The 25,657-nt window shown below is 49.2% G+C and overlaps 1 protein-coding gene across 3 annotated transcripts in view; it reads right to left on the reverse strand.

Annotated features, from left to right (window-relative positions):
* SNX29 (sorting nexin 29) overlaps nt 1-25,657 on the reverse strand; it is a 495,833-nt gene that overhangs the window by 291,829 nt on the left and 178,347 nt on the right. For all 3 annotated transcript variants that reach the window (XM_058711881.1, XM_058711878.1, XM_058711879.1), the window contains exon 14: nt 11,843-11,925. In XM_058711881.1, coding sequence (XP_058567864.1) covers nt 11,843-11,925 — 83 coding nt within the window. The remainder of the gene's footprint in view (nt 1-11,842; nt 11,926-25,657) is intronic.

The raw sequence follows: 25,657 nt of genomic DNA on the forward strand, positions 1-25,657 counted from the left end.
CAACACTACATTATTATCTCTGCCCCCAAAATGAACACACTGAAAGCTCGGAGTTAAAAACTTATTCTGAGAACTTGGAACTAATCGAGGAGAGTGTGGAGATTCATCCCAGACCCCGCTGGCTGCAAAACCCAAGCCTGCCTTTGCCTCCGTGTTCTACTGTGGCCTCCTCAGGCACCTCCTCTCCTTTTACTGTGGGAGGAGGAGCCTTCGCTGAGGAAGAAAACAAGGCCAATAGCCCGCCTCATCTCCATTGCTACCAGAAGTGGCTTCTCCACTGATGGCCAGTCTGATGGCCAGTCCCGAAGCAGTCACGTTCCGACCCCGCAGCGCACATTAGGTTTCAGTCGTCCGGGGAGAGGAGGGACAGGGAACGGACCTTTCTCAGGATAAAGTTAAGGGGTAGATGCTACCCCACCCCAGGCTGCCCCACGTAGGCAGGCAGCTCCTGGTCAGCAGCTACACCCCACCTCGGAGGTCCAGGGTGATGCAACAGATTTTACCACCTAGGACACCATTCTCCGGCTAGCGTAACGGACGTGGAGAAGCGGGAAGCGCATGCACTCAGCCTAAACCTGGCTAAGACCCCAGCTTGGCCTCTGTCTAGGCAGAGGACTCTAATGGTTAATTTCACATGACAGCGTGCCCGGGCCCTGGCACCCACGTGTGTGGTCAAACGCTCGTCTAACTGCCACTATAAAGGTACTTTTTAAAAGAAGATTAACATTTTAACAGTAGACTTCGAGGCTATTTCCTCTCCATAATGTGGGTGTGCCTCATTCAATGCATGGAAGGGAAGCAGGCCTTAAGCTGAAGACTCTAAGAGGAAAGACGGAGCTCCCCCACAAGGAGGAATCCTGCCTCCAGATGGCCTCGGACTCAAGACTGCCACGTTGACTCTTCCCTGGGTCTCCGGCCTGCCCGCCTACCCTGCAGATTTTGTAGCTCCCAGATTCTACAAGAGCATGAGCTAATTCCTTAAAAATCGATCAGTCACATCACACAGAGATAGAGAGGTAGGCAGGCATGTGCACACAATTGTATATGGACATACACACAGCTCTATATACATGTATTCGTATGTATAACCTGCGTGTGTACGTGTATATACACATATGTATGCGTGCATACGTGTGTGCTTATGTGCGTGTGTGTATATATGTAGCGGTTTCTCTGGAGACCCCTAGTACGGGGACCTTGAGCACACCCATCTCTCAGAGCCGCGGTCTCGTCACACGTGTCAAGCGGGAGTACCAACAGAAACGCTACAGGCCGCAGAACCCGCCACAGGCCCAGCACGTTACGGGTACCCACTGAATGGAGGCTTCTGCTTTCACCATCGACCAGGTATTTCTCGAGGTGGTTCCAGGTCTCGTCAGAAAAGGCAGAGCTGTATCGTGGCCTGCATTTGTAGTTGTGTGTCTACTTTTCACTGTCCGTGCCCTCACTAAGCAGTCAGCTCAGGTGGAGAGCTCGTACCTGTCAGTCACTGAAGCATTCCCACAACTGTGCCTGGCACACGTCCAATCTACTGAGAGAATCACAGAGGATCCTTTCTTCCCATCAATAAGCCAAGATTCGCAGGGGACACCAGAAACACCTTTCAATACAGGGCAGGTAGCACATGGCCTTTCCACCCCAATTAATGACCGGCAAGGCCATCAGTCTTCCTCACAGACACGTCTCGGCCACATTCCTGGACGTTCTTTCTACTGCAGACCCTTACAAGTTACCAAGCACTCCTTCCAAGACTCTAAAGGCACAAGTCCCACGAAAAGCATACTGGGTTTGAGGTCCCTTTCTCAGGAGCCACGCAAGCGGCTTAGGAGACAGACCCCACATGCATCCAAGCAAGTGCCCACTATGACTGGCATGAACCTCTGCTCCCCTTCCCTTGTACTGAACTCCTGCTGGGAAGCAGCCACCCAGCCAGAGAAGACACTCCCCAGACCCGTCCGCATCCAGCTGGAACCCCAGGCCTAGTCCCCGGCCGTGGGCTGTGGGCAGAGTGGTGCGGGCCACTGCTGAAAGAAGGGGAAACAATCATTCTATTCCTGTTCTTGAGTAACGCTGCTTCCCCCCAACTTTTCCTCCTCTCAGATAATGCCGCTCCCATCTATGCCAACTTGCCCACTACTCCAAAATCACTGCTGAGAGTATGTGGATGGAATGTGGCAACAAGTTTTATCAAATACTTATTGTGCCCTTGGTCAACACACACACAAACTAAAGTAACGATCCTCTGTGCCGTCAGACAGACCACATACCCAAGACAGGGCTACAAAGTCCTGAGGGCAGGCAGGCAATCAAATGCCAGGGCTAGCTTACTGCTCCCCAGGGCAAGAGGAGTTTAGCAAACCGAAGACCAGTGTGATTACATTTCTTTACGGCGACAGAAGAGCTGGCTCTTATAATAAACGCAACATCTGGCCTGGCCAGGGAGGAGGAAGTGGCGCTTCCAGAAGAGGAAACTGGATAAGCCAACAGGAGGGATCAGACAGCGGTCAGGATGGGGGCACATAGCCAGACTGCACTGAAGCTTCATGAGCGCCACCCAGAGGGGAAGGACGCTGGGCACGGAGGAGCAGGGCCACGCTCCTGGGGGAAGGGAAAGGTCAGAGAAACAAAGGAGACGTGCTTGACGCCCCCTGTGGGTCCTTGGGAGGTGGGGGGTGGCAGGGGCGGGCACAGTACAAGTACTGTGTTAACTCAGCAGTGGAGGCGAACACCTTCCATTACACACCCACCTCCCTAACCACCCACCCTCTTCATAATTGCTGGAACCTATCTGGAGACGAGTCCTAAGGCCACACCTGGATTGGAGATGAAAGACAGAGCTTTGATTGACCCGGGACGCCTGCCGCTGGCCAGGAGCCAGAAAGCGGTCACATTTGGAGCCTACTGGCTGGCCCTGAACTTTATTCGTGTGCAGGTGATAATCCGACAAGGGAGTGGTTCCTGTGGGCAAGCACGGGCATTTTCACTCCCCAGGTGACTGAGTGTGGAGCCAAGGCTGAGAAGCACCGCTCTGCTCCACATGGGGATAGATGGCAGAGTGGTTTATATGGAAACTGCTGGGGAAGAGAAGCGCTCTCTTCCGCTCGTGTGCCGAAAAGATGAAACCCAGAGCGGCGGGGCAGCCTCTTGCCGGAGTGAGAAGGCCTGCTGAGAACGGGCCAGCGTCCACTGGGGCACGGGGGCTGGGCCTAGCAGTCACAGGAGCCCAGGCTGTGCATTCTTCCCTAGGCGGCACTCAGCGACACAGGGCTGGCAGCCTGGGTTCCGCCACGGGGGGAGCATCAGCCAGCACCCTCAACCGGAGGACTTCTCCCCCAGAGGACTAGCGGTCCGACACGCAGCAGCATACGCTGCCAACACTAGGGGGAGAAGGGTGGGGGGAAACCAGACCTGAGAAATGGGGGGGGGGTCCTGTTATTTGAACCCCTGGATCAAGACATCCCTGAAGACAGGCACTTCTAGACTTTTTTTTAGGCCAGATAAAATCAGACTGCAGGAGTCCTACACTCAAGACCTCTGAACGATGACACCAGAGGAGAGTCAAAATCGTGTGCTAACCGTAGGCACGATAAACAAACAACACGTGGTAAGAACCTGACTGGAGGCCAAGCATCAGAAGCAGTTATGTGGGGTCCAGAACACTGGCAGCGTGGCACTGACCTACCAACCCGCCCACGGCCGCGCTCTGCAGAGCGGCCACAAGTCTTCTGTCACCTAACCTGCCACGAGGTCCTACAACAGCCCCTCTGAAATTTCTACTCATTCATGTGAACACTCATGGAGCACGTACCTGAGTCCAGCACTGCTCAAGGCACTTTGAACACAGGGGAAGAAAGAACAGACAAGGTCCCCGCTCTTGTGGATTGCACAGAGGGGCACAGACAGCAAGCACAGGACGGGGTGAAGCGTCAAGATACTCCGAGGTCCCGATACACTCTGTGATGAAGTAACATGATAAAGAGGAGGGGGAAGACACCACATGAGATAGGGCGGTCAGGGGAGGGGACCCCTGAACAGAGACCTGCCTGACGGGGTGAGTCAGCCGTGCAGACACGGGTAAAGAGCATTCCAGCAGAGGAACAACCGCAGAGGCACTGAGGCAGGAACGAGCCTGGTGCATCTGGGGAAGAGCCTGAACGCCAGTGTGGCCGGGGGGAGAGTGCAGGGGCGGGGACAGGCCAGGAGGAGGTGGGGTTGGAAGGTGGGGGGGGGGGGGGGGGGCGGGAAGGGCCGGGCCACAGCCAGCACTGGAGGCCAGCATCAAAAGGCCTGGAGCGGGTTTTAAAGAGCACAGCGATGGCATCTGGTGGATGCTTCCACGAGGTTCCACATCTGTCCCACTACACCCAGACACAAGCACGGGTGGAGTCAGGAGCCAGCCTTCCTCGTGACCAAAGCCGCCCGCCGCAGATCAAGACATCTGTGCACACGGGGGGCAGGACGCAAGGCCACCCAAGCAGAGATGGCCCACACCTGCTGTGGTTTACACTCCTGGATACAAAGTCAGGCCCCCCCCACACCCAGGACACACGCAGGCTCTAGCAATACCCCGCCCACGGCCATCCATCTCCACAGAACCGGGGCCTCAACTGTCCTGCCCTATTTTCTGGGAGCCCAGAGACACACAGGTCCCTGAGAGTAAGAAGCACACGCCACGTTCAACGGGGCATCAGCGAGCAGGCCACACGCAGGCAGAGATGCAACAAATCAGAGAGGCTGAGGACTTTTTTCTTCTTCTTCCGTTTCTTAAATTTTTTAAATTGCTCCCAAACTTCCATCATCCGTCAAGTTCCTCCCACTGTACCTCCTGCCTCACCGCCGGTGACTATGACGGCCACTAGCAACAGAGCCCTCTGTCCCTGAGCCCATGACACGTTAATTAAATGGAGCCACCGACAAGAGCATGCAGCCTAAACCCATCACTACAGGAGAAGACGACGGTGGCCAAGGCAGGACAGTGGAGGGAGCCCAACGAGGGGAAGGCCAGGAGCGAGAGCCCCCACAGACACACCACAGACGGGGGTATTGGCAAAGACAGATTCCGAGAATTAAGAGCCCTGTCCCAGGACAGGAGGGATTCCGCATCCAGTAAAGAGCTGATCGTTCGCACAAGCCTATGAGCTACCGAAACCCAACTCAAGCTTGAAAACGGGCCGGGGAGCGAGGGTGGGAACTCAGGGCTGCACTCTCCTGTCAAGTGTGGCTGGATTCGGAGGCTCAAAGGACATGATCAGAACCCAGCTCTTCCCTGCCACCCAGCTCAGCTCCTCCCTGTGCGTGACGGCCTCACACGGAGACGAAAGAACTGTAGTAGCCCCAGCCTCCCAGGCCCCAACAGGAAAGAAGGGTGCCCCTGGCAGGAACACCGCTCCTCCTTGGCCCAGAGAGCCAGCTCCAATTCACAGGTAAATGCTCCTCAGGGGAGTCCGAGAGAAGGCCAACACTGAGCAAGGTTCTGCTGAGCGGCAAAGAGCCCAGAAGAAATCCCACGGGACGCCGAGAAAGCAGCCTCGTCGACCGCACCCGCAGCCACCGCCCACATCTGAAGAGTAACACCAAGGGTCCTTCCAGCAGTGAGGTCCCAACCACATGGCGTGGGGGCTTCACCTCTGGCGTCCAGGGCAGGCGGTGATGGGAACCATCCACAGGGGTTGGCACTGGTGACCCCAGGACACACGGTGCACAAGCACAGGCCGGGGCAGTGAGCTTTCCTGTCCCATATGTGCCGCCCAGCAAAGGCCACAGCTCTCCTTTGAGGTCTCATTTTGCCCACAGGAAAACTCTGACAAAAACCCCACCTTCAAAACATCAGCACCCCGGCTCAAGCTCCATAAGACAGTGATGACGATGGGCCCAGGGCCTGTCCACGGTCGAATCAGTACCTCGAGTCAGCTTAGTAGCTGTGCTCGTTTCCTGTAGCTGCTGTAACAACCACAAACTCGGGGGCTTAGAACACCACAAAATTGTTACCTCACAGCTCAGGAGGTGAGAAGGCTCGAAGGTCTAACAGGCTCCGGTCAGGCTGAAGGCAGGTCCGTGCTCCTCCTAGAGGCTCCAGGGCAGAGCCCATTCCCCGGGTCTTCCCAGCGTCTGGAACCTCTCAGACCCTCCTCCTTCCTTTTGTGAGGACCCTTGTGACCACACTGGGGCCATCTGGAGAAACCAGGATAATCTCCCCTCATCAAGATCCTTCACCTACCCACAGCTGAAACGTCCCTTTTGCCAGAGCAGGTAGCGTATTCACAGGTTCTGGGGATCAGGACACAGATGTCCCTGCAGGACCAGCATTCTGCCCGCCACAGTATCTTCCAGATGCCAGACTCTGATACGAGCGTGTGATCTCAACTCCCTCATCTAACACATAATCCTCACAAGGGCTTATCAAGTACATACTGTTTTCATTCTAACTTTAAGACTGTACCAAAGGGCTGTCAGAGGTATAAGGAGTGACGATAATGTCAACTACTAACTTGTACTGAACGGTTACAAGTCAGAGAAGATTCTAAAGGCTTCATACTGATCTATGTCTGCTTTCCCCCAAAGCCTGCGAGGAAGTTACTACAGCAATTCCCCTTTTACAGAAGAAGAAACAGAGTCACAGAAAGGCCACGTGGCCCGTGAGTCAGCTGTACAGGGGCGTCCTCAGTGTTCTTACACAGAAGTCACTCACCCACCCACGTCCATCGTGAGATGCCAGGACCAGGTGGGATGCCAGGTCTCCCCAAGGCTGCGGCCGCGACCGTCTCGCTCCGGGGCCACGGGCAGGATGAAGCGGCACCTTGGACAAAGACACCAGCCGAGGGCAGGACAAGCCCTCCTTCTTTCTCCGACGGCCAAAGCAGCGGAGCAGAAGCCCTCTCGCTACGCCATGCTCCCGACCCAGCCCCGCCAGCATCTCCCCCCGGAGGCCCCTCCGTGGCTGCGGCCCTCACAGCTCTTGGCAGGTGGACTCCATTCAGGGACTGCGTTTCCCCACGGAGACTTCCATCAGCGAAATACCCTCAGCCTCACCCCCCACCCTGTGGCTCGTTGGGGAGATTCTCGATCGTGTACAGGGCACTCAAAGGGACTCTCTTCCCTCCCGGCCCCCACTGGGGGAGAAGGAATTCTGCAGATCCGACAAGCCCTCACAAGGGGAGTCCCTGGGTCCACACGTGGGGCAGTGTGTGAGGGACGGTGACTATGGCCGCAGGTCACGCTGTAGTTTCCTGGAGAGTCCTGTGTCTGTGCCTTACAGGGAACTGGAGAGACAGGGAGAGGAGCCTTCGTTAAGCAGCATCTCGAAGCTGCAACAAAGTCATCTGCTGGCTACTGGCTAGGAGGCAAGTACAAAACATGTACGTATCTCAGAAGATCACGTTCTCTTCCTCGCTTTCACCATCAGCCACCATGTGACACAACTAGCACAGCACCCTGTTAAACCACAAGCTGAAAAGGAGAAAAAGGACCGTGGAGAGACCAGCAGGTGACAGTGTCTCTCCAAGTAAAGGCTTACCCCGGTCAAGACCTTTCCCTCACCAGGTCTGGGACACATTAAGCCACTGAACAGCTGAAGCACCCAACCAGTCCACCCTTCTCTGACTCAGCAGGCCACCATCAGGGCAGACTCCAGCTCCCCAAGTTGAGAAGGCCAGAGGAATAAGTACCTGAGCATCAGATCTGGGCCTCCAGCTTCTCCCTGCTGATGGATGAACTGCTCCTCTGATTTTACATCATTCCCTGCAAGTTTGGCTAATGTGAGTCGACTCTGGAGAGAATGAGCCGGTCTTGCGGACACAACCTATCAGGGATCCGAATAGGTTCACCTGCTCCTCAGCCCCCTCGGGCAAGAGTCCAACTTGTCAGAGTACGCTTCAAAATTCAATGAAGCCTGAGAGGAAAACATTCGTCTGGAGAGTGATCTCCTTGTGGCCCTCCCCTCCGTAAGTGCAGGCACCCGGTGCTGGAGAGGAGAGTCGGTGCCTCGACTCCTTAACACAACTGCTCCCAGGCCCAGGCAGAGTCACGCTGTGAGCCTCACTGTCCAGCCAGTTCTCTGTGGATGTGGAAGCCCTTATGCCACAGCTCTAAGGCTGGCAGGGAACAGACAACACACCCTGGGATGACAAGAGATCCAAAACCTCAGGTGAAGGTGTAAGCTGTTGGGAAAGCTGACCTCACTGAGGAAACCTAGCACTTGAGGGGAGGAACAACCCAACCTCACTTCTGGACATTAGGAAAAAACAAAAATTTTCCTTCAGTTATTTCATGAGGCCACCAAAATCCTAGTCCAGACTTTGCTGACTAAACCATGGTTTTCTTAGAGGAATTATACCATTCTTTTAAAAAAGGAAAAGGGTGCAAATCTGAAATCTAAGATCCAGAAAATTAAAGGGTGTCAACAATCTATTCTCAAGGTTCCTTTTTGTTTTTGTTTTCACTCCCAGAGGCATTTCCACAACAATGAAGGTGGGGGGTCTCAACACAGCCCTCAGACTTCTCTTCAGCCCTGAAGGCATTTAGGGCTTAACGTGGTTTTTCACTCTTTTCCCTACTGATGAGTGCTCACACTTTCATAAAGAAATTGTTGCCAAAAGACAAAAAGGATCCTTATATCCTTGAACTAAAAGACTCATATTGTGGAAAATGCATTCTGAATCCCCACCTGGAATCTGGGAAGCTGGCACACATCTCTAGCTCCAGCCCCGTAACACCGGGAGCCATGGCAATCAGAGATCAGAACGGACTCTCGGGCTCTCCTACTGCCCCTGCCCCTGCCCCTCCAACTCCCCACACACCCCACGCCATCCCTGCCTGGCCAAGACACCCCAAGCTGCCACAGCCTGATAAGGGTCCACGCTCATCATTTCAGCGTGAGTCAGCAATTAGCTGGGCTTGAGCACTGAGTCCCACTTTGCTGGACTAATAGAGGGTATCACGTGAAAGTGAGGTAAAAGCTCTCTGAAAGAGCCCCTTGCTTGTGGGGTTTTTTTAAGTTTATTATTTTGACAGAAAGAAAGAGAAGGAGCAGGGGAAGGACAGACAGAGGGGGACAGAGGATCCCAAGCGGGCTCTGTGCTGACAGCAGTGAGCCCGGAACTCACGAACCATGAGATCATGACCTGAGCTAAAGTCGGACACTTAACCTACTGAGCCACCCAGGTGCCCCCCCCCCCCCCCCCCCCCCGCCCCGGCCGGCCAGAGAGTAACTTGTAATGAGGCTGCTTTGCGGTGCCGGGCACGGAGGAGGCGCTCACTAGCATTTCTGAGTGCAACGTGTAAACTACAGCACTTAATAAGCAACAGAGCCTCCATCAGGGAGGGTATGCCGACGCCCAAGGGCTTTCATAAAAACCTTCTGCAGACAAAGGACCCACAGGTAAAGTAGATGGTCTTGAAGGGCATTCCTGGTAGTAAGAGCAGTTAACAACTGCTACCACATGGAGTACAAAATACGCTACAGGGTCTCAGCTCTAATCCGTTCCAGGGCTGTCTTGGCATCCTGAAGGCACATACCCTGCTCTGGCTCAGAACTCTCAGCCTATGTCTTAGGACAGGGAACTTCAGCTGCAAACAACAACAACAACAAAAAACTAGGCTGCACACTGCAGGTTCCATGGACCCATTTGCCGGAGGAAGACTCCCAAAGTGCTCACACGCCAAAATGCATTTTACAGCGCTGAGGTTTTTAAATCCAACACAAGCCCAGCAGGGGTTCTTTTTTCCTAGGTTTAATTTTCTTACTGCACCATGTCAAAGTTCTGAGCAGGCAGAGTACAGATATCTCCAAAGGCAATGGGGTGCAGACTACACATTACGGGCGTAAGAGTCACGTATCTAGACAAGCAAACGTGGGGTCCATCCGAGATCCAATGCAACAGCTCCTGAAGGGAGGAGCCCTCTTTCACCTGAGAAGTGGCATAGTTACCAAGTTCCTCAGGTACTTCCCTTCGCACACAAGAGTTTAAGAACTCTGCAAGGCAGGGGCGCCTGGGTGGCTCAGTCAGTTAAGCGTCTGAATTTGGCTCAAGTCATGGTCTTGCGGTTCATGGGTTCAAGCCCCTCATCGGGCTCTGTGCTGACAACTTGGAGCCTGGAGCCTGCTTGGGATTCTTTCTCCCTCTCCCTCTGCCTCTTCTCTGCTTGTGCTCTGTCTCTCTCTCAAAAATAAATAAATCTTAAAAAAAATTTTAAAAGAAAGGACCCTATAAGCAAAGAACCAGGGATTTGGAGAAAATGACCTCAGTTCATTTCCACCTGAGAATCACATACAAGCCCCTTAAGCTCTCCTGAGCCTCAAATAAGGAACTTTTTTAAGTAGAGCAAAAATACCCACTCCTCACAGGGTGATGGAATCAAATGAATAAAGACTTGAAGCTGCCTGGAAATGGTAAAGGACAGACAAATACTTCTCATTGAGACACGTCATGGGTGGGCCGGCAGCTACAAAGCTAGGTGCTGGGGACACAAAGATGGGGAGCGAAAAGTAAAAGACCCACACACACCTAACTGCACGAGGTGAAATGAATGCAGGGCTCTAACAGCAGTATCTGTTTGAGAAGGTGATGAGCCCAGAGAGGAGGACTCAACTGACTCTGTAGTGATAACCCCCTAGACTGCTAACAGGCACAGACCAACTGGAAATGAAGCGAGGCATGTGATCAGAGGAAAAAAGAAAAACACACACACATTGAGGCCGATCAAACAGAGACCATAATAAACACAAAAGCTTTAAACAAAACTCAAGCCTTTCTGTTATTAATATACAGACCACATCCCGATTCCAATCCTGTCTCCCTCTATAACAAAGAAAAATAACTACCATTTACCGAACACTAATTACATGCCAGGTGCAATAGTGGAAACTTCTTCACGTTCATTGTTTCAGGAAAACCCCACAACAACTTCTGTGATGTTGGTGGGATGTTTCCACTTATACATGGCAAAATAATTCCAAGACATCAAGTTATACTGGCTGGGCCTGGCTTCAAGTGTAGGTCTGGCTGACACCCAAGACCTGGGAGCCCGGAGGGTCTACCCCTTTGTTAAAATGTCTACACTCGAAGAGCTCACTTGCGTGTAAGACAATCTTTTAATGCTAAGTTGGCTGGAAGGCTGCAGGACGTTTCAGCCAAAGTTAAATACCCTTTCTTTCTGCTGAACTGAGAAACGTTCTGGTTGATTCATGACAGTTCAACTGTAGCCAAAATGCAGAGAGGAAGCATAGGGTATCACCTCATTTAGTGAAATCTTGGTCAAGAGATCATTTTTCTATCCCCTTTTATTTCTGACTAGCTACAATTTATTCAGCACTTAGCCTATAGCAGGCAATATGCTAAGATGTCTACCTCATGAGGTAGGGACTGTCAACTAACCCTATTCTACCAATGAAGAAATTATCATACAGAGAGCTTGAAAAAACAAAACAAAACAAAACAAAACCAGAAATGGAGCTAGAGCCTGGTCAGCCCAACTCCACAGATCTGATTGTCCACCACTTTGGGGTTCTGTTGCTTTCACCACTAGCCTGATGGGACTTAATCATTCTATAAGGTTTGCTATCTGGCAATTATCTCAAGACCCGAAACATATAAAATTCCTTAAGTATACAAACTGATACAATTGTTGCTAGTGATCTAGCAAGGATGTCTTACCGGATTCAGCAAGAAAACACAACAGGATGTTCCATCTGATTAGTTTTCTAGAATCCTGACCAGTACTGTGTTTGTAATTCACCTGCATATGCACTCATCACATGTTGAGTGCCTACTGTGTGCCAGGCACAGAGGCTATAAAGATTAAAAAGCTTGGCCCGCTCCCCACCCAAGCTCAGTCTCCTCCTCACCTTCAGCTGTTTGACCTTCTCTTTTCAGCATCTGGACAGCTCCTACATATTTCTTCAGTTGGACTTTGAGCACCTCGTTTTCTCTGCAGGTACAAGAATGTTAAAGAATACGTTTTTAAAAAATGGTAATATAGACCGAAGTTGGGGGGAGGGGGAATCTGTGTAAAGAAAAACACACAAGGTGCATCTTATAAATGTTATTACATTTTTCTGTTTTAGCGATCACCACTGGAGAAGACTACGCCACATAGGGCACATTTGAAGAATCCCTTCAAAAACCATTCACTCATAATGAAAATCAGTACTAACTGGTTCCAGTTCCCACAAAGTCGAGAGGCTGACGTGTGTTGTGCTCTATTCTGTATCAGGCACTAGGTAATATTCTCTCCATTTATAGAAGCATGTACTAAAAACCATGTACTCAACCTAGGGAATACTCATTATTTTTATTAACTGCTACATGCAACAAACATTTAGTATTTGCCAGGCATCATGTGAAGTCTTTATCATCTAACGCTTCCAATGTGTTGTCACAACACTCATTTTACACATGAGGAAACTGAGGCATAAAGAGGAGAAGCAGCTAAGCCCACACCTACCTCCACATAAGACCATACTACGGAACACAGAACTCAGGCTGCAAGAAGACTCTACAAAATTCACTCCCCAGGTATACTGGCTAAGGAAAAGAACATGAGAACCAGGAGAAGAAAAATGTTGTTTATTGCGTACCACATAGATCAGACTTTACCCAGGTCACTTCAGTGAATCAAGCATGCATGCATTCATTCATTCTTCATTTGTTTGAAAAATGTTTCAGTGTCTATCATGTATTAGGCACAATGATCCAATATTATGCTTCTCAGGTGACAGAGCAGAAATTCTCGGGGCACAGATAAGGTCTGTGACTAAGGTCACACGGCCAAGGTCAAGGTCAAAAGTAAGGCACACTGCCGAGACACAAACCCAGGTCGCTCTGCCCACAAGGCCCAGAGGATCTTTCCTCAGTCTCCTTTGGGAGTTGGACTTGGTTTCTCATAAGTATCACCACCCCCCTACCCTCCAGCCACAGTGAGAGGTGCCTCTCCCACATTCTCTGCTTGTACTCCTCCCACCCAAAGGTCTGGAATCTGAGTGCCTTTTTTTTTTTTTTGTAATGTTTATTTTTGAAGTGGGGAGGGGTAGAGAGAGAAAGAGAAAGAGAGAGAGAGAGAGAGAGAGAGGAGAGCAGAAGATCTGAAGCAGGCTCCAAGCTGACAGCAGAGAGGCTAATGTGGGGCTCGAACTCACAAACCATGAAGATCATGACCAGAGCCAAAGTTGGACGCTTCACCGAATGAGCCACCCAGGCGTCCTGAACCTGAATGCCTTTAAATACCAGAGACCATTTCCTCAGTATGACAACAACTTTAAGACTGGGTTTCTTTTATAAATATAAAAATTTAAATGCTCATCACAAAATAATCAGAGGACATTTAAGCAGGAATGTAAAAGTCACGTGAGAGCCCAATACCATGAAATCAACTCTGGTGACATTTTTATAGCTGTCTGTATCACACCTCTCTCTAGGCATACACTTATATGCCAAGTAAGTATCGTTTTTCCTGGATGAAGCATCTTTCACACTCTTTTCTTTCTGAAGTCTTTTTTTCCTTTTTTTTACCACTCCACTCACCATCCTTCCTCATAGCAACCAGTGTGGAAACCCAGCAAACCAGCTGTTATAAATCTTGTCACAACTGGGTTGCCTTGTTTAACAATTCGCCACAGGAAGCTTCTAACTCAACTCAATCCATTGACGGATGGAAATGCCAGTCCTTGGTATGATGTGCACCACACATTTACGCAGTGTAAAAACTCTAGACTGCCCATCACCGGTTCTGTTTTCAATGCATCTGGCTACACCTCAGCCCTGCATTTGCTATTTCGTTTTCCCGCACTTTTGGCGGAAGGAACATCACCAAGTGGAGACTCTACCACGTACTCAAGCAACCGCTGAGGACACTGCATTCATCTTGGAAGCTCTAGAGAGCACACCACAGAAGGTCCCTTAATCACCCCCTCCCCCTAGCAGACAGCGCCTCTCGGATGTTCCTCAAGGCGTCCACACTCTCCCCACCTGTGACATGAACAGCCAATGTCTGAAGCTAAGCACCAAGTCCTGGAAAGGCCTGTGGGAGGGAGACGTTCCCAACACACGTGGACTGTACCGCTCATTTTCTGGAATTGTCTCTGCAGGGTCTTTTCACTCATCCCGATCTGCTCCTCACCCCATGTGGGAATTCAAGTCACACAGGATCTGAAAACTAGGGAACACTATCTGCATTTCTATGGGGCCTAATTTGACAAGGGTTCGTGGCAGATCCATCCTCCACACGGGGGAACACGCAGGCTGGTTTGGGCTGACGGACAGGTGAACTGTGTCGAGTTCTGGCTGCTCAGGCTCCTGTCATGTGCTCACAGCACATGGACTGACCCTCAGCCCCCTTGTTCCTCAGTGACACCGCAGCCAGCATGGAAACATCTCAGGTGCTCGCTTTTCTGGTTTGGATCTTTTACTAGTCTCTTAAGATTCCATGTAAAAATTAGATGTGAGAGATGAAAACCAAGGTTTTTAATATAGACGGATTTCCATCAAAATGATGAGAAACTGTGAGAGTACATCAAACCACTGGATGAATACCTTTGGGAGGCACAAATTCATCCCAGACAATTCTGCAGCAGTCAACTTGTCTGCCTTTTGCAGGAAGTTAACACTTTCAGGTCACTAGGAATGAAGTCCTTTTTGTTCAATTTTTTTTTCTTTATTTTTTTTTAGGTTTATTTTTGAGAGAGAGAGAAGAGACAGAGTGTGAGCAGGCGAGGGGCAGAGAGAGAGGGAGTCACAGAATCAAAGCAGGCTCCAGGCTCTGAGATGTCAGCACAGAGCCCGTCACGGGGCTTGAACCAACCAACTGTGAGATCATGACCTGAGCCGAAGTAGGACACTTAACCGACTGAGCCACCCAGGTGCCCCTTTTTTGTTCAATTTTTATTTTGAAAGAATTACAGAGATTCACATGAAGCTGCAAAGATAATACCAAGAGCTCCTATGCCCTTGGCCCAGTGTCCCCAGTGGTTACAGCTTACGTAGTACCTACGAAGCAATAGTAAACCCAGGAGTCTGACACGGGCATGAAATGTGTGTGTGTGTGTGTGTGTGTGTGTGTGTGTGTGTGTGTGTGTTTCTGTCCAGCCCACTATTTTCATTGATGTCTAAGAATCCTCTCCCACAGTGTGTCTCTTAATGTGGAATACAGACTAAAATGGCACGACAGTCACACAGGCTACACCAACGAGTAAAGCAAAGCAGGTCTAAAATGGAGTAGGGGGCAGGAGGCTATGAAAACCAGGGAGCTCCTGCCCCACTACAAAATTTTTTAAAAACTTAAAATATTACTGGGATGCCTGGCTGGCTCAGCCACTTGGAAGAACAAGCCCCACAGTGGGTACAGAGATCACTAAAAAAAAAAAAAAAAAAAAAATAGTAATAAACTTAAACACACACACACACACACACACACACACACACACACACACACACAAACATTACCAGGCCAAGAAAATAATTCCCAGGCTCTGGACGACTAATATGCAACCAGCTGACAGGACTTTAATTTGTAGCCAGAAGAGCCACAGAGAATCCATTATTCTTTTTTTTTTCAACGTTTTTTTTTTTGTTTTTCTTTTTGTTTTTTTATTTTTGGGGCAGAGAGAGACAGAGCATGAACGGGGGAGGGGCAGAGAGAGAGGGAGACACAGAATCGGAAACAGGCTCCAGGCTCCGAGCCATCAGCCCAGAGCCCGACGCGGGGCTCGAACTCACGGACCGCGAGATCGTGACCTGGCTGAAGTCGACGCTCAACCGACTGCGCCACCCAGGCGCCCCTCCATTATTCTTATTACACAGGTCTGTTATGATTATCAAATTAAAAATGCCTTTCTGTTTGACACCTCACGAGACAACGGAATGGATTAGTCGATTAAACGAGCCCTAACTAGACAAGGGCTCCAAGATCCTCTGAGCGTGTGCAAGACGGGGGTGGCCATGTAGGCCCATTTTCACGAGGGCTTTCCAGCCACCACACGCCCCACCGCCAGGGGCCGGCCAGCCTCAGCAGCGAAGGGGCAAGGGGAGCAGGGCAGACCAAAGCCTGGGGGTGGCTCCGGGTGCATCGGCTCACGGGCAAGGTGTCTTCAGAGCTGGGGGGACCTAGCCTCTCTGCTACACCCCACCCACTTCCACACAGCCCAGAAGGTTCTGCACGCAGGCAGTATTTCAACAGACTCCTCTGAAGGATGAGGCCACAGGGCTTCTACTTTTAACCCTTTCCTCCCTTGGTCGATCCCTGATTTTCTAGAGCTAAGTCATGTTCGCCAACAAAAAACACCCGCACCGCCTAATCTCTTAAATTGGAGATGTAAAGAATCTGCTCAGAAAACGTAAACAAAAGGCTAAACAGGAAGAGGAAGCTGCTAGGGAGCAGGCCACCGCTTCACCTTCTGGGTGTGGGGAGGCACCCCCACCCTGTCTACACTGGCGACACGTGGCTGGAGAGCCTGGGAGGAGGAGAGCTCTGATGGAGGAAGCACGGATGGTTGCCTCCCTGTCCAGTAAGACCGTAGAGGAACCCCCTCCTCTCCCTTTCAGAGGACTCTCCCCTTCTTTGCTGCCAGGGTGCACATCACTCAGACAAACATCACCCCACCACATCTAGCTCTCTTTGTAACCAACGGAGTTGATTAAACCCTGATGTGCCATCCAAAGAACCATCTACAAAAGTTTGGGGTGGGATGCTGTCGTTGCTAAGAACTGCCCACGCCCAGACCTTCCAGGGGCACAGGCAGCTCCAGAGTCCTGAGGGTGTGACCACTTTCTCCCCATCCACCCGAGAAGTTACTGCTGCTGCAGGTACAGATGGGAGCTTCTCACCCTGCATGGGACCAGTCAGTGACCCACCTGTTAACAGTTGGCCTCTTCCCAAGGATCTGGTCTTTCAGCTCTAACTCACCCTCTGCCTCAAATGGCGGGGAGTGGGGGGAGGGGCGGCCCAGTCATCACAATGGCGACAACGAGAAAACCACTCAACAAGAAGGAGCAGGGAGGGGTAGGGGCTCCATCAGGCAGACCCAGTCTTCGGGACCCAAGCAACTGTAGCGGGAATCTAACCTCACAAAGGTAAACTTACAGAAAGCCCCCTTCCTCACCCCTTGTCCAGTTCTCCCCCCTCCCCAGTGGGACCCAACTCCCTCGATCAACGAGCAAACACACAGAAAGAGAATGAACTAGAAATAATTTTCCAAATGTGGTACATTCCCAAGACAATTGAGCAATTCACCAAACTTTTTTTAAAAAATATTTAGTCTTCCAGATTTTTTAAGAGCTGATTTTCCATATATTGCAGTGATATACAGAATATTTTGAAAACAAAACAAGTTTAAAGGTTTGCAAAAATCAGTGGAGTGAAAGAAAACTGAGAAGTATGCAGGGGGCACGCAGGCGTGGCCCAAACCATGAACCTGATACACAGTGACCAAAATCTGGAGAAGCAGATCCTTAATACAGAGCAGTATTTTAAGTGTACTTCCTAAATTGCACTCCAGGGGGTGACAAAGGGCATGGAAAGAGGACCGTGGGGATTACAGTTAGACACAGTCACGGAAAAATGTGCCGAACAACTTCCTTCCCTCACCACCCCCCACTGCCCACCCCTTCCCCCGTCGCCTCAAAGCTCCTCAGAGGCCCCAACGTGTTTATGCACACTGGCCACCCAGTAACCCCTCCAACCCTACGGTTTGTGAGATGCTGCTTTTTCAGATTGGACACAGCCCCTTAAGACCGGGAGACAAATTTTAGTGGCAAAGAAACAAGCCTCTGTTAGAAAAGTGTGGCCCGTGTGGACGGGGGCAGTGGTGGGCATTTGAGATCTTCAGGTCTTCCTTGAAATTCCTCCGTGCCAGCCAAGAAATGAGAAGCACCTCCGTGCCAAGCCCTCCTACAGGGAAGCCCTGCGCCTCACTCACAAGCGTCCCTCTCGTATCCACAACACAACAGGGTCTGCCTGTGTGAAGCACCCGATGGCAGAGACGCTGCAGACAGGCTCTTGGGGAGTCTGCACAGCAACCATGCAAGATGGGTCAGGATGATCCCCCAATTTTATCACCTTCATCGTGCAGATGAAGAACCCGAGGCTCCAAGAGGTTCAGTTGCCAACCCAAAAAATCACACAGAAAGTTCCAGGCAGGGCCACAATTCACACAGAAGCATCTCCAAGTCCTTGTTCTTTTACTGTGTCAACACTCAATCCCAGCGGATCACCTCAGGAGGTTGGTTTCACTGTGCCCATTTTACAGATGGGGAAGCCAAGGCCCGGGGAGTCAAACCTGAGATTCAAACCGATGTCCCTTACCTCCCAAGTCTCATGTTGTTCCATATACATTTAGGGAATTAAGCAAATGGGCAGAGCCAAAAACTTCAAGCCCTGAAGGATTCCACTGAACAAGGAGGGCTGAAGAGCACGGGTGTGCACACGCCCTCGGTTGGTCAGGTCCCGGGCCAACGTGAACAGGACTCTCTCCACCGCCAAGCTTTGTTCAGAGGTGGACTTCAGAGGTGGACTTTCCAAGAGTTGCACAGCAAAGCCTCTGCCATCCATCATCAGAAATCTCACGAATGGAAATGGCAGGTCAGAGGTGAGCTTTAGCAAACAGGAAATCGACAGCCTCAAGAATCGTACACCTTTTGAGCCTACAGTTCCAGGTCTGGGAATCCACGCTCCGGAAACAAGAAGTCTCAAAACACACACAAGGATGTGACGACTGTATCTGCAAGAAACTGGTTACAGACTCTATGCGTGAGTATGGGGGGTGGATAAATTACAGAGAAGCCACGTACAACAAGGCACTGTGGAGCTGTTGCATGTATGGTTTGGTACGTACCACAGAAATGTGGAAACCACACGTCGGCAGCACTCATTTCTCAACGATGCTATTAGGAGACAAATTTAAGTTTTCCATCAATATACTTTACCAGGTGAACTGGGCGGGGGGGGGAAAGACTTTAAAATAAGAATAGATCTAATTGGCGGGGGGGGGGGGGGGGGGAGGGACCCTCCATCTAATGCATCCACTTCACGATGAAAGACTGAATGCTTTCCCAGAACAAGTCAAGGAAGTCACCCTCATCACCACTCCCGCTGAGCACAGTGTTACATGTTCTAACCAGTGAAGGTAAGCCAAAAAAGAGAGCATCCAGTCTGGAAAGGAGCAAGTAAAATAGCCCCTACTGGCAGATGACCTCATTTTCTACACGGGAAATCCCCAAAATCAAGCACCTTTAAATTGCGTGAGTTTGTAAAGGTCACGTGCAAAAAAATGCATTGCTATACGTTAGCAATGAACAAATTAGAAGGCAAAATTCTAAGAGTCATTCATCATAGCTCCAGAAGAGGAAATGGGCGGGTGTAAATTCAATAAAATACATGCAGGAGATGGAGGCTGGAAACTACACAGCACAAATGGAAGAAATAAAAACATAACTACATATACAAGAAATATCAGGTTCGTAGGTTGGCAGACTCCGTACAGTTAAGATATCAATCAACAAACTGATCCATCAATTTCATGCAAATCCCTGATTTTTTTATAGATATGCCCTCGCTGATTCTAAAATATGTATGAAAAGGCACAGAAACTACAACAATCAAAATCATTTTGAAATAGAAGCACAATTTTGGAGGACTCACATTACTGAATTTTAAGACTTTCTATAAAGGTACAGCAATTAAGGAATATGGGAGACCAATAGAATAGAACCAAGAGTCCAGAAATAAACTCACAAATCTGGCCAGGTCATTTTTTTCTTTTTTTAAGATTTTACTTTTCAGAGGCACTTGGGTGGCTCAGTTGGTTAAGTGTCCGACTTTGGCTCAGGTCATGATCTCGCAGTTTGTGAGTTCAAGCCCCGCGTCAGGCTCTGTGCTGACAGCTTGCTCAGAGCCCAGAGGCTGCTCCAGATTCTGTCTCCCTTTCTCTCTGGCCCTCCCCCACTCACACTCTGTCTCTCTCAAAAATAAATAAACATTAAAAAAAATTAAAAAAAATATTTCACTTTTCAGTAATCTGAGCACCCAACATTGGGCTCAAACTTACTACTCTGAGACCAAAGTTACACGCTCCACCGACTGGGCTAGCCAGGTGCCCATGGCCAAGTAATTTCTGACCATGGCACAAAGGGAACTCAGGAGAAATAATGGTCTTCTGGATACTTGGTTTTGGAACAACTACACATCCATTTGCAGAAAAGTCACCTTCAACTAACACCTCACACCTTTTACAAATACTAACCTAAACTGGATGACGGATAAACATAAAACATACAACTCTAAAACTTGTGAGAAAATCTGCATGCCTAACCGGGATTAGGCACAGAGTTCTTCTATTTAACACCAAAAGCAGGATTTGTAATAGAAAAAAGATGTTAAACTGGATTTGCACTGCAAAAGACACTGTTAGCATGAAAAGACCAGCTACAGACTGGGAGGAAATACTTATAAATCATACAGATGACGAAGGACTTGTATCCAACATTTAATAAAGATCTCTCCAAACTCAAGGAAATACTACCATCCAATAAGAAAAGAGGAGAGGCAAACACATTTGAACAGACATTTCATCAAAGATATACAGACAATAAACACGCACATGAAAAAATGCTAAGTATCATTAATCATTAAGGAAATACAAATTAAAGCCAGGGAGAGAGCACTACAGACTTACTAAAACACCTAAAAAACTTTCTAAGGACAGTAGTAAGTGTGGAGGAAGGGACACGCTCCTACACGGCAGGTGGAAATGGGGGAGAGCACAGCAGTGTTTTACTGGGTCAAACACATTTGTCAAATAACCCAGCAACTCCCTTCCTTGGATTTTTCCCAGAAAAATAAAAATTTATTGTTCGTACAAAATTTCTACATGAATGTTGAGAACAGTACTATTCACAATCCCCAAAATTGGAACCAAGTGTCCTTTGGTGGGTCAAGAGTTGAATAAACGAGGGCCCATCCACACAAAGGACCACCACTCATCACGCAAGGCCATGTACTACTGATGGGTAGCTCCTTGGGTCAATCTCAAAAATGTTTGTTAAAACCAGTCTCGAAAGGCTATACACTCTATGATTCCATGTATAAGACATTCTAGAAAAGGCCCAACTACAGGGGTGAAAAACAGGTCAGCAGCAGACAAATTTGGCAGGGGCACCAATGACCACAAAGGGGAGGGAGGTGAGACCTTCCGGAGTTGATGAAACTATTCCGCAGCGGCAGGGAGGTGACACTCATCCGTGCAGGTCTTACAACTCCCTACTATATGTCTTTAAGAAGTGAATTTCACCGTATGTACATTAAACCCAAAAACCGGTTAATATAAAAGAGTAAGTTATAGAGGAAAAAAGGGTAAGACCATATTCACTACTGGTCCAGCCATGGGCATCCCCCCACTGACCCCCATCCATCATATGGGCACCTAAAAAAGACACCGTAAAGCTGGCTGCTAATTGCGGGCAGGAAAAAAAACTAAGAGTAACAAAGTCACCTCCTTTCCACTATCTCTGTACCTTTTCTGCATCTTTTCCGTTTTTTTTTTTTTTTTAATAAAATACACACAACATAAAATTTACTGCCTTCAACCATTTTTTACACGTACGGTTCGGTGGTACCCAGTACATTCACAGTGTCGTGCGGCCATTTCCAGAACTTTTGTCATCCTGCATGGACACTGTACCCACTGAACAACTCCCCAGTCCCACCCCCACCGCACACCTCGCCAGCCCCTGGCACCCACATCCCACTGTCTGTCTCTGTGATTAATACCCCTTTAGCTTTTAAGGGGAGGACTGGCCCAGCGTCACCATCAACAGTGATGCACCTGTGAACAGAGCTTTGGGGACTGAGGCGGCCTGTCGCAATTCAAAACTCGGTTTGAAACGTAGCTCCCAAGACTCTGTGAGCCATGATCAAGAGCCATTTTAGGACCTCTCAACAAGACAAACCCCCAGCCTAGCCTAGCTTGCTCAGGCTTCCAACGCACAGAGGTGCACATTCCCACGCTGGCTCAGCACCATCAAAATCGCTAGATTGGGTAGAAGCCTGAGGTCTCCTTCTGAGACCCTGACTTGACTTTAGAATCCAAGAAGAAGTTCAACTCTAGATTCGACTATTTTATTGCCACCTTTCAATTCTTTGAAAACTGACACCTCACATCCAGAACATAACTTGCCTTCAATTGCATACAGTACAAAACAGCACGAGAACAGAGCCAGACGATTGGATTTAACCTCCACTCAACACTGCACAGTGTTACCCACAACCTTCAGTCCATCCTGACCAGGGAGTGGCCGGACTGTTTGCCACAAGGGGCTATCAATTCATTCTCATTCATCCAGCAGGAATTGACTGAGGGCCAGGCACAATGTAAGGAGAAGGGAATGCATCAATAAACAAAAAAGACAATTCTCTGGCCTCTTGGAGCTGCATCCATTTCTCAATTTTATTTTTCCAATTCAATACGTAGAGGGTACAGTGCTGGTGGGTTCTGCTAACAAGGTTATCAAAAAGCATCTACTAAACAGGGCTGGGTGCAGAAGGCCTGAGGTTGCACAAAACAGACAAGGACGCTCTACCCTCCTGGGGTTCACAAGGCAGTGGGCCAGAGACACCAGCCCTGGCAACCACGAGCGGAGCACAAGAGTCAACTCCAGCAGCCCGCATAGGAAACCAAGTATCTAGGGTCAGACAAACCTGGATTCGACTCTCAGCTCCAGTTTTTTTCTTTCTTTCTGTATCTTTATCTTTCTTTTCCTTCTTTCTTTTCTATCTTTATCTTTCTTTATCTTTATCTGTCTTTATCTTTCTTTTCTTTATCTTTCTTTCTTTCTGTCTTTCTATCTTTATCTGAGGGGTGCCTGGGTAGCTCAGTCAGTTAGGCATCTGACTTCAGCTCAGGTCATAATCTGGCAGTTCATGAATTCAAGCCCTGCATCTGGCTCTGTGCTGACACCTCAGAGCCTGGAGCCTGCTTCAGATTCTGTGTCCCCCTCTCTCTCTGCCCCTCCCCGACTCACACTCGGTCTCTCTCAAAACAAACATTTTTATTATGCTTATTTGAGAGAGCAAAAGGGCCCATCCATGCACACAAGTCAGGGAGGGTCAGAAAGAGAAGGAGAGAGAGAATCCCAAGCAGGCTCTACACTGTCAGCGCAGAGCCCAGTGTGGAGCTGGAACTGATGAAACCATGAGATCACGATCTAAACAGAAATCAAGAATCAGACGCTTAACCAATGAAGCCACACGGGCAGCTCTCAGCTCCAGTTCTTACCAGTTCTGTGACGACACCTGAAGGGCAAGGGGGGTGGCGGTGGTAGGTGACGACGGGAGGTGGCAGCAGGGACAGCGGCACCACCACCTGAATGCACCTAGTGCTCAACGGGCCTCAAGGTCTGTTCTCAACGCCTCCAGGTGGGCAATCCCTAAAGGGCAGCCATGGAGAGGCCCATCCCGCGACGGAAACAGTCTGCCAGCAGCCGAGTAAGTGAGCTCGGAAGATGGTCCAGGGCCGACTGGTGCCGTGAAATGACGGCAGCTTCCCCCAACACCTGACCGCAACCTCCCCACAGCCTGAGCCGCAAGAGTCCAGCTAAGTCGTGTCCAGATTCCTGACCCATATAAACGAGGAGACGAAACGGTTGTTTTCATGTGCTACCTTTTGGGGTCACTTTTTACAGAATTGATAACTAAGATGCTTTACATATATTCATTCATTTAATCCCAACAATTCTCTGAGGTTATCCCGGATCTCAGAACAGAGGTGAGGAGAACAGAGGACAAGTAACGTGCCCGAGGTGATGAATTCCTCCGACCCATCTCTCATCTGTCCGTGTCACGGTCTCACAGTCAGGACGACGTCTCAGCAAATGTGTGCAGCATGGATGTACCTCTCCGTGCTTCAGTTCACTTGCCTCAATAAGGTAAAAATACTGAGGACTTAACCAGGGTGTTGTAGAAGGTACCTGATTTGTTCAACTCATTACCAGGCATTATCTCAGGAACAGAGATGGTGAGGGGAACAGGACAGACAAGGTCTCTACCCTCAGGAAGGAGACAATCACAGAGGGGAGGTATGCAAACCAGGAAACAAACAGACTTTAGAAACAATGAGGACTATAAAAGCTAACCCAAACCACACCGACAGAATGGCGGAAACCCAGAACACTGACAACACCAAATGCTGGCACAGACCTGGAGAATCAGGAACTCGCATTGCTGGTGTGAAGGCAAAATGGTACGGTCACTTTCGAACACAGTCTGGTAGTTTCTTACACTCTAAACACACTCCTATCATACAATCCAGCAATCACACTCCTTGGTATTTATCCAAAGGAGTTGCAACTATGTCCACACAAAACCTTGCAGATAATATTTATAGCCGTCTTCTCCCTAACTGCCACAAGAGGGGAGCCATCAGACATCTTTCCCTAAGTGACTACCTAAACAAACCAGCATATGCAGACAAGGAGTATTACTCAGTGATGAAAAGAAAGGAGCCACAACAGCCATGAAAAGACAGAGGAAACTGGACCGCATACTGCTAAGCGAAGGAAACCAATCTGAAAAGACTACAGACTAGGATTCCAATGACATCATATTCGGGAAAAGGCGAAACAATGGAGACAGTAAAAAGATCAGTGATTAGGAGGGAGGGGTCAAAAGGCAGAGCACAGGGGATTTTTAGGGCAGTGAAATTACTCTGTATGACACTACAATGGCGGACACAGGTCCCTGTGCATTTGTCCAAAACCACAAAACATACACAAGCAAGAGCAAACACTAATGTCCACTATGGACTTGAGTTAATAATAACATATCAAGGGGTGCCGGGGTGGCTCAGTCACTTGAGCATTCGACTTCGGCTTGGGTGGTGATCTCACAGTTCCTGAGTTCAAGCCCCATGTCGAGCTCCCTGCTGTCAGCGCAGAGCCCCCTTCAGATCCAAGTAAAGAGAAAAAAATCCAAATATATCACTAAAGAAAATCAGCAAAGCATGAAAGAGAAAGATAATAAAGGGTCAAACAAAATCTTCAGAAACAACCACAAAGTACAAAATGGCAATACATATCTATCAATAATTAGTTTGAATGTAAAGGGACTAAATGTTCCAATCCAGAAGACACAGGGTGACAGATTAAAAAAAAAAAAAAAATTAACAAAACCCAGCTACATATGTTGCCTACAAGAGACCCATTTTAGATCTACAGACACCTGCTGAGGGAAAGGCAAAGAATAAAGAAACATCTATAGTGCAAATGGATGTCACAAGAAAGCCAGAGTAGTAACACTTTAAAACAAAGACTGTAACAAGAGACAAAGAAGAACACTACATAATAATAAGGGGGGGGGGGGGGGGGGGGGGAGGGGCCGGGGCACCTGGCTGGCTCAGTCGGTTGAGCATCCGACTTCGGTTCAGGTTTGCGGGTTCGCTCAGGTTCTCACGGTTCATGGGTTCAAGCCCTGCATAGGGCTCTGCGCTGACAGCTCGGAGCCTGGAGCCTCCTTTGGATTCTGTCTCCCATGCTCTCTGCCCCTCTCCCATTCATGCTATCTCTATCTCTCATAAATAAACTTTAAAAATTAAAAAAATAATAATAATAAAGGGGCCATCCAACAATAAAATGTAACAATTTTAAGTATTTTTGCACCCACACAGAAGCAACTAAATACA

Source organism: Neofelis nebulosa, chromosome 18 (assembly GCF_028018385.1).
Source record: "Neofelis nebulosa isolate mNeoNeb1 chromosome 18, mNeoNeb1.pri, whole genome shotgun sequence".
NCBI classification, from domain to species: Eukaryota; Metazoa; Chordata; class Mammalia; order Carnivora; family Felidae; genus Neofelis; species Neofelis nebulosa.